General features: G+C 38.1%; 1 protein-coding gene across 2 annotated transcripts in view; it reads right to left on the bottom strand.

The window, feature by feature from the left end:
* The window catches only part of GNAL (G protein subunit alpha L), a 161,775-nt gene that overhangs the window by 6,915 nt on the left and 144,616 nt on the right, over positions 1–10,244 (bottom strand). For both annotated transcript variants that reach the window (XM_060775029.2, XM_060775030.2), the window contains exons 6-11: positions 6,622–6,676; positions 6,073–6,146; positions 4,979–5,037; positions 4,604–4,724; positions 4,103–4,233; positions 2,502–2,569 (exon numbers count right to left, since the gene is read on the bottom strand). In XM_060775029.2, coding sequence (XP_060631012.2) covers positions 2,502–2,569; positions 4,103–4,233; positions 4,604–4,724; positions 4,979–5,037; positions 6,073–6,146; positions 6,622–6,676 — 508 coding nt within the window. The remainder of the gene's footprint in view (positions 1–2,501; positions 2,570–4,102; positions 4,234–4,603; positions 4,725–4,978; positions 5,038–6,072; positions 6,147–6,621; positions 6,677–10,244) is intronic.

Raw genomic sequence — 10,244 nt, 5'->3', positions numbered from 1 at the left:
ACTCAAAAGGCACAAACTACATTTTACAGCAGACAGTAAAATAATAGGGGCCTGATTGTTACAGATCACTGTGTGCTGAATATAGCATACCCAAAATAATGATTTATTTATTAACTACACTTTTATCCCGTCCTTTTCAGCTTGAAGGCGATTCAGGGCGGTGTACAGACTAGCAACAATTAGATGCCGAACACACACATGATGCGATTTTAATGTATATGTTTTTATGCAGATATGTGTAATATGGTTAAGGTTCTTAATTTATAGTATATATTATTTTCTAGAAATTATGTTTTGGTTTTCACATGTATTGAATGTTGCCACAATTGTGTTGGAAACCGCTTTGAGTCCACTCAGGGGTGAGAAACGTGGTATATAAATGCAGTAAATAAACAAATACATCAATACATCAATCCTACCTATGGAGATAGGTCAGAAGTAACAATTAAATGTCATTTTGGCATGGAACTGACAAGAGTACCAGACTGGACACAAAATAATGCTGGCACTTGTGAGTGGGTGATTTGGTATGCTTTTACTAACTTTCCCAACTGTTAAAGAACATTCAGCATTACTACTCACACAACTTGTTCGCACATTTAATGGTAGAAAGCACACAGGAAAATAGGTTAGGTTACCTTCTTCAAGTAACCACGTATTCAGATATTCTGTATTCTAATACATGTAGTACATGTGCTCTCATATAATTTGTCAAGAGCTGGAGGCCCTTTAAGGCAGTGGTTCTCAACCTGTGGACCCCCAGGTGTTTTGGTCTTCAACTCCAAGAAATCCTAATAGCTGGTAAACTGACTGGGATTTCTGGGAGTTGTAGGCCAAAAGACCTAGGGACCCACAGGTTGAGAACCACTGCTTTCAGGGTAATGGCCCTTTACAGACATAACTATAGCTCACAGCACAAGGGGAATAGCACTTACTTTGCATGACTTATTTTTGGAATGAGAGACAATTCTAATCAGAGAGTAATAAATACTGATGCAAGAAAACCAATGCAAGGACAATGTAGACTACTAATTAATATGGCCAAGAGACTATTGCTCCAGAGACACACATGCTTGTTAAGTAAAACTTGTTAAATCTACATAAAATTCAGATTGCCAACTCTCTTTATTTTTTAATCTCATCCCCTACCAACCTAAAAAGGAAAGAATATTTTTCTTTGGACCACTCTCTGCTTCAAGTTTCTATATCCAGAAAGATCTGACAGCCCTTCTTTAGATCTTGGAACAATAAAGAAAAACACATTGTTCTCCTGGGGAGTTTTGTGTGTATTTCATTCTAATTAATGATGACTGTTCTGTTCCTCCTCCCACCCCACCACATTCTCCCTTTTCTCTTTAAATTGCTAAGCCAAAGTTTGGCATTCCCAGGATGACTGAACATGCTGGATTAAATAATAATTATCATGCCAGAAGGAAGAATGGAAAAATACTGTAACAGGAAGGCAGGACAGAACTGTACATGACTGTCTCTAACCCAGTGGTTCCCCAACCTGCAGATGGCAACTACTGGATGGCATATGTTCTGCATCAGAAACTAGAGCTGATGCAATTTTCTGAGTCGGTATCCCAAATAACCAAACCAAACCTAAAGTTGACCAAAAACTGATTCGTAACCCTTTTGGTACTAAGGTTGGATAATGGTCCCTGGTAAAAAAAAAAAAGGTTGGGAATCACTGCTCTAACCCAAAGGATGGGAATTCATTATAATGGAAGGAGTGGGAGGAGGGAATTGCATTGTTATGTACAATTATTATATAGTTGTTAGGAAATATTGCATTGGTTTATGTCAGTGTGTGTGTGTGTGTGTGTGTGTGTGTGTTATATACATAGATACACACACACACGTGTATAGATTTGTATTGATTTTTTAATGAATGTGTAAATTTAAAAATAAAACGATTAAGTCAATGAAATATGTATCTCTTTTACAATTAATGGAATTCACCCACCAATTACTGCTGAGAAGAATTAGTTTTACTGGTAGTGAAAAATAGGTTAAAGAGTTCATGGAAGGTTTTGAAGTGTATTGAAGGAAAAATGAAGGGAATCAAGGGAGAGGGATAGAAAGGAGGAATGAGAAGACACATACAAGCTGAGATGATTTGGAACACAGGTATGACAGAGCTGATTATCATGTGGAAAAGGTGGATCGTGGTCTCATATTGCAAATATTTTACAATGAAGGACCTACTCTTCTACAGTGTATGTGTCAAAACGCAGGGTCCGCAGGCTGAATCCAGCCCTCCATGTTATTTTATGTGCCATGTGAGGCTTTAAATGCCAGGGCAACATATCGTAGTTATGTTTATACAGTCTTGAGATTACAAATGGCTGCATGGAGGCAACGATAATGTGGCCACCGGTGAAAATGAGTTCAACACTCCTGTTCTATAGCATTTAAACATTATGGTAAAAACTCCTTGGTTCTCAGACAAACTTAATCATGCAGATTTGCAAAAGAAAAATTTAAGTATTACTTACTAAAAATTCATCCCGGATAAAAAATTTTGCTCTTGTAACTTTGGGGTCTTCTCCTGCATCTGGTGTTGCTGTTGTGACCATGGAAAGAAGTCAATAATACGATACCAGTAAGATAAAGGAGCAGATACTCAATATAGAGGCAGTGAATTCCAACTATTTATTTTTATTTTCTTTCAATACACGTATGAATTGGGTACTGGAAAACATAGAGCATACAATACCATACAATGTACTGCATATACCAGGTATGGGCAAACCCAGGCCAGGGGGCCGGATGCGGCCCCTTGGTCTCTTTTCTCAGGCCCTCCTCTCTCTCACCATCATATCCTCCCTTCTTTTCTTCTCTCCCTCCCTCCCTCCCTTTCCCTCCCTCCCTCCTTCCCTTCCAACTTTTATCTTTCCTCCCTTCCCTCTTTCCTCTCTCCTTCCCTCTCCCTTTTTCTCTTTCCCTTTTGTCTTTCCTTCCTTCTCTTTCCCCCCTTACTTCCCTCCCTCCCTCAATTCCCTTCCACCTTTTGCCCTTCCTTCCTTCCTTCCTTCCTTCCTTCCTTCCTTCCTTCCTTCCTTCCTTCCTTCCTTCCTTCTCTCCCTTCCTTACCTTTTTTCTCTCATCCTCCTTCCTTCCCTTCCACCCTTTCATCCTTCCTTCCTTTCCTCCCTCCTTCAGTCTCTCCTTTTTTCTTCTTAGATCCTTTTCTTCCTCCCTTTTGTCTTTCCTTCCCTCTCTCTTCCCTCTCTCTTTTCCTTTCTTCTGTTACAATAGACTGTGTTTTTATTTTATTTTAGTTGTTAAGTTATAGTTCGTGTTTATATGTTGGGTTGTTTAAATTTTGTTAGTATGGATGTATTGTTGTTGTATTCAGGCACTGAATGTTTGCCTTTTATGTTTGGAATCCGCCCTGAGTCCCTTTGGGGGGATAGAGTGGAATATAAATAATTTTTTTTATGATTATTATAAAGTTTTATTCCTTCCATCACTGGGCAGCCAGTCCTCTTAGCAGGGAATGCGCCCCCCCCCCCAAGTTAGATTGTTTATCCATGTCTGGTATATATAATTATGAATTATTACTGAAATGAAGCATATTGATGTGTGTTTATACAGAAGTTATCGCATCACAGAAAAAAACCCATCTTTCTGTTTATTGCTAGATGTAAATCTGGAGGATGTGGCCTTTGATGGATTGCAATAGTCAGATCTAAATAGACACCTGCCCAATTGTGGTTTTTATTGTTTTTCCAGCATTGCATCCTATCAAACCCAAGAGCACGATTGGGGCCAGCAATAGTTTAGGATGAGGAATAACTGTTGCATAGTGAATGAATCATCTAAGTATCTGCTAAAGACTTTTAGAACAGCTTCTGATGAAATATTTATTCAAAACTGTTTTTCTGATATTTTAAATAATTTTACCTAAGTTCAGTTAAAAGCAGCTCTACAATATATACAACCATAACAGAAATACTGTTTCTTTTCCAAATGATTTCATGTTGGCTTTCAGATCTATATGGTTAAAATGTATTCAAGTTTATATATGACATATAAGCTTTAAAGGAGAACAAGTATTTATCTAGCTGTGTCTTAGCAGAATTAAGAAACTCACCATCTTCAGGTACTGTGTATCGTGCAAATTCAGGAAAATAGTCTTCAATTTTAGACTTCCCTGCCAAGACTTTTTCAGCCAGCATGTCTTGTTTGTTCAGAAACAAAATGATCGAAATTGTCCGTAACCACCTGTGAAATACAAATGTACCTTAAGTAAGGACTCAAAGATAACACATCAATAACTAACTATTCCCATAGCTCACAAATGTTGTGTATATTCTTTAATCAGAGAATGGAAAAGATATTTTTTACAAGCCCCTTAATTTCCTAATCAGCATGGTGGCAGGTGAATTCTGAGAACTGTAGGCCACAAAGTTTCCTAAGCTTTTATCTAGTCTCCAGTGGTGTGTAAAGATATACTATCTCTGAACATAAAATAATACACGGTTTTAATATTTTAAATTATTCTAATATTTATTCTGTATTTTTCTTGTTTAATGCAACATATATTTTTTGTCACAGCGCCACATGAATATAATGTTCTACATGGGAATCCTACCTGTTGTTCCAGATACTTTTGAAGAGATCCAGAGACTCCCGTAATCTGTTGGTGTTATTGTCTTCCCTTATGACCATGTTGTAGCTGCTACAGGCCACAACGAATATAATAGCTGTGACATCTGGGGGAGATCGTATCAGGGACAGTAGAGAAATTAAAAAATGTAATTAAAAAATTGTGTCTTGCAAAGGTAATAACTGCTCAGACATGCTTTGCAATGATATTAAGAAATGTAAGCTGAGTTACATAGGCAAAATTATACAGATTTTCTAAATTTAAGAATTCATCCTGGTCTATGCAATGTACACAATACAATAGAAAGCAAGAATAAAATAGTCTGAGACTTGAATTGAAAATGTGAAAATGTTACTTTACCATTAAAACATTGGATCCATTTTCTTCTTTCATCTCTCTGACCACCTACATCAAACATGCTGTTGAAAGACCACACATTGTTGCTCTTTAATTCTCAGTATTTGAAGCGCTTGATCTTTCAAACAATAAGCAATATTTCAGTAATGTTTAATCAGCAGTGAATTACTACAGAAAGGCAATGATGGTAGTTTATACATTTTGAATTACCCCTTTCCCTTTGCAAGAATATTAAAGTATATATATGAGGGTTATCCGGAAAGTAAGGTTACAAACCATGTAGGACTCATGGGGAATTTTTTTAGGGGAAGTTGGTATCACTAACGTGTAGCGGGAAGCCAGCAGAAGCGAATAAGCAGTGCCAGTTGTCAATAGTTCATTGACTGGCATTGTGGTGAAAGTTAGAGATGCGCATCCTCATTCCGTTTCCCTCCAAGTGCGAAGTTTGCAATGTAATATGCTACCTAAATGTTAAGGGCATGAACGCTGCTGCGATTCATCGTGAAATCATTTCAGTTTTGGAGAGGACGTAATGTCAAGACAGCATGTAACAAAATGGATACGGATTATATTGTGAGACCATGAAGAAACTTTGCAGAGCCATCCAAAACAAACGTTGTGGGATGCTGACAGTAGGAATCTGTCTCCTTTATGACAATGCACATCCGCACACCACTCATGCAACACAAGAGTTGTTGACTTCAATTGGTTGGGATGTTTTAAGCTACCCCTCACAGCCCCGATCCCGTACCCAGTGACTATAACCTGTTCACTAAATTGAAGGAACACCTTGGTAGGAAATGCTTTTCTGACAAAAAGATGAAAATCGAAGTGAAAAACTAGCTGAAAAAGGTAAAGGGATACTTCTATGACACACGCATCAAAAACTCATACCACGGATGACAAAAGGTACTGAACTGAATGGTGATTATGTGGAAAAATAATGTAATACCTATACTACAATCCATGTAAGTTTTATTAAAATATATTCATTCTTTGTATTTAAAAAATCTTGTAACTTTACTTTCTGGATAATCCTCGTAGTTGCCTGTATTTTATGAAGCTGGGCACAAGTTAGAAATTATTAGTGTACTCACTGAAAGTTTACTTTATCTACTTGGAATCTTGTCTCAAAAATCCCAGATGTCAAAACCCTGCATCTTAAAAGATCCTGGAAATAGGAAACAGAATCACGTGTTACATTTTCCATATAAAAACATACAATAAGTACGAACAATAAGTAAGGCAAACCTTTGAAAAGTCACTAATTATTATAGAATAATCTGATATAAACATTTTTAAAAATTAGGTTGTGCCTCTCCACATCAGCAAGTGTGTGAAGTACTGAGTTCTCTCCTTAAATTCCTGCAGGCATTGAGCATTATTGTGTACCTCACAAAAATGAAAAAGGCTGGCTCATTTTAGTCGTGAGATATCACCAGTGCAAATGATGCCTGACATTTGCTTTAAAATATTGTCCAGAAATCTGTAGGAGATGTACAGGAGTCCACCAGAAAAATTTTACTCTTTGAAGAGCTGACTCCGCATTGCATCACGAATTCGGTTAAATATTCCCAGTAATTTGAAAAGCAAACTGCTATGTGACATAGGAATAGAAGCAAAAACCATTTCCCAATTTCACTCACCTGATCCGTTGGTGTGTAGTCAGGCATACTGACACTGTCTATTCTTTCTAAAAAGCTGGAAGAAAACATATTATGTTTAGAATGGAAGAAATGACATTTAAATTACAAAACCCATTGCTATTCTTATATGCTTGTACAAATGGAAGAAACTGGCTTAAGATTGTGGCTGGGAAAAGAAAGACAAATGTCATCACCTCTCATCACATCTAGTACACACAGCAGTATGTATGACTGTTGTTTTCCACAAAACACACAAATAAACATATATTCTTACAAATGCCCATTTAACCACAGTGTTGGCACTGACTATCAATGCTGGATGAAAGGTGTAAAGAAATGGAGGCCAATTGGGGAAGAATGCCAGGACCTTTCCAGGCTGTTGCTCAGTTGCATGATCAAGATGTCTCTTCCCCAGGAACGTCTGCCATTTTAGAGATTCAGCTGTTATGAAGAATCCCTTCCCTGCAGGCTGAATGATCCTCTTTTCATGCACACGAGTGAATGGCATTTAGGTTTCAGGGGGAGAACAGCAGCCTCTAGCTGTGCATCCCGACAGCAAGCTTATGCACATCCACATGGGCCTTTAAATCAGGTGCTGATGAATCAGTTTGGTTCACGACAGGTTGAGCTGACATGAAATGTGTTTACTTTGAAAATATTACATATTATAAAGTTCTAGCTGCATCCCATGTCTGCTAAATGAAATTTTAATTTATAAACTAGATACAGATCTCACTCTTTGAATTTATCTTTTTATTTGTTCCTGAACGAGGAGTAATTCTATCTATTTGTATTCTGTATGTGAATTTGAAATGATGCTTCACTCTCAAACCTTAATTTGCCTAGGTGTTAAACCACAGTAGTTTGAATAGCCTTTAAGTCAACCGTCACATAAAAAGGCTTAAGGATAAAGTGACTCCAAAGAACTTTCTTGAGATAAGGTTAAAGAAAATGATACTTCTAACTTTAAACATATTTTCTAGGAACCTAATCTAAAGCATTTCAGTGGAATATATTTCCAAATAAATGTGCTTTCCAGGCTTCAAACAAGCTAACAGTTCTGCTCCTGCCACAAATACTCCCTGCAGGTTATCAATGATGTTCCTGATCTGAAACAAACGGATGCCTATAGGATGGTTGCATTCTATGCAAAGGACAAACAAGTTAATCCTATTTGCATTTCCATGTACAGGCAGTCCCCAAGTTACCAACAAGATAGGTTCTGTAGGTTTGTTCTTAAGCTGAATTTGTATGTAAGTTGGAACAGGTACATCAGGCGAAGTATATGTGCGCATTCACAGAAACCATGAAGAAGATATATATATAACAGGGGAGTTGTATGCTGTCTTTACCCCACTCTGGTGAGCATTGAAGCTTCTGAACAGTCTTCAAGGGCAACATCATGTAGAGCGCATTGCAGTAATCTATTTGGGATGTAACAAAAGCATGGACTACTGTGGCCAAGTCTGACTTCTCAAAGTACGGGAACAACTGTCACACAAGTTTTAATTGTGCAAAAGCTCCCCTAGCCACCACCGAGACCTGAGGTTCCAGGCTCAACGATGAATCTAGGATCACTCCCAAGCTGCAAAACTGTGTCTTCAGGGGAAGTGTAACCCCATCCAGCACAGGCTGTAACGCTATACCCTGTTTGGCCTTGCAACTGACCATGGGAACCTCTGTCTTGTCTGGATTCAGTTCCCAATTTGTTTGTCCTCATCCAGACCATAACAGCTGCCAAACACTGGCTCAGGACCTGAACAGCCTCCTTAGTAGCAGATGGAAAGGAGTTCTTAAGTCAAATATTTGTAACTCGGGGACTGTTTGTATTGTTAATTCCTCAGCTGGTGACGTAGGTAGATATTTAGTACCAGAGGCAGACATAATGTGGAAAGAATAGACATAGGTTCCTATACCATAAAATAGAAAATCAGTTCAACACGTTTCAGTAAACTTTACCCCCTCCAAATTTAACAATGTGCTTACGTGAGTAAACAAAAACATTTCAAAACTTTTAGACACCTTTCGCCAAGCTCTATTTTGTAGCTGGTAAGGCGAGTATATCTGCTTTCCCTGCTTCTTTCTATTCTGCTGCTCATGCACGCGGAGTAAGAGATTCTGAAGGTAACTCCTATTTACTTTGCCTGTTGCAGGTTGAAACTCACAGCTAAGCCACTAGAGTAGGATCCCATTTCCCCCCAACTCAAGCGTTATTACACTGTTTTACTGAAGATGCACTGCTGTAATCCAGTACCAAAAGCCTATCTTTCCCTAGTCTTCCTTTAATATCATCCCAATCCTGGTGTTTTTTTTTTAATCCAGCTAAATAGAGGACAAAGTGGAAAAGTAGGATCTAGGCAGTGATAAAAAGACGTCGTATAAAGGAGCTGCTTTGTTAACTCAGGTATGCTTATGCACCCCATTCTTTTAACCTTGATCTATTTGGTTTGGTATAAACAAGGTCTACAAGGTCTAATTACTATAAATTACCAAAATGATCCGTAATGAGTGGGGTTACATGGCTTCTGAATCTCTCTTATAGACGAAGCCAGGATGAAAAATATTCTTTAGTTACTGACATTATTACAACTATCTTTAGATTTTCAAGTATCTTTAGCAGGTTGCCTAGGAAACCAGTTGACACTTTCTTTGACAAGCGATCTTTAAATGTTGTCTTATGTAGACAGAGAACTTAAAAGTGCAGATTTCAGTTTGTACCTTTTTTAAAAAGTTTTTTTTTTTTAAAAAAAGCTTGGAACTAAGGTCTCACAAATAAGAAAATTAATGTTTACATTCTCTGTAAGGAATCCCCTTCTAAACTGCTGAAATGGAAAAATGGAGGAAAGTAGCCTGTGGTGTGCCATCTGGTGAGCCTAAAAATCCTGGAAGCACGAGATTAGTTCTCTCACTGGCATCTAAGGGAACTTAAAAGTGGTCAGCTTAGCTTGGATCCTCCTCCTGCTTCTATCTCAGTGGCACTTCACTCTTAATCAAATTCTTTCCAGGTGAATTACTGGTGGTTACCAGAGATATAGCATCTATCAAAATCCTACAAAATATATAGAGAGATCTACTGTATTTAGCTTCGCAGTGCTCAGTATGAACGTCAGTCCCAGCAATGATTTAAACCAGTGGTTCCTAACCTTTTTTTTGACCAGGGACTACTCTCCAACATTAGTACTAAAAGGGTTATGAATCAGTTTTTGGTCAACTTTAGATTTGGTTTTGTTATTTGGGGTGCTGATTCATAAAATTATATTGGATAGACCACATCAGCTTTAGTTTCTGTCAAAGAACATATGACATCCAGTAGTCACCATATGCTCACCCACAGAAAACCCTATTTAAGAATCTAGAGCTGAGGTGGTAGTAATCTTTTGTGGGTTGCCAGCCTCTCCCCTCCCAACATCCCCGTTGCCTCGGCACTATATGAGGGTTTCGCGACACCACTTGCCCTCGTTGCTGTGTGGTTTTAAGAGAGAAACACACTCGACTAAGACTTAATCATCTTGGCCTCTGTACTCGCTGCCCTAACTTTTTCAATGGTTGGTTCTCCTACTTCTATTGAAACTGTTAGGTATTGTTATCACCAATACAGCTTTTCCCTTTGCTTCCCATTCATT

Source organism: Anolis sagrei, chromosome 4 (genome assembly GCF_037176765.1).
Source record: "Anolis sagrei isolate rAnoSag1 chromosome 4, rAnoSag1.mat, whole genome shotgun sequence".
NCBI lineage: Eukaryota > Metazoa > Chordata > Lepidosauria > Squamata > Dactyloidae > Anolis > Anolis sagrei.
Note: the sequence above shows the minus strand (reverse complement) of the source record. Positions and strands in the feature narration are given on the sequence as shown.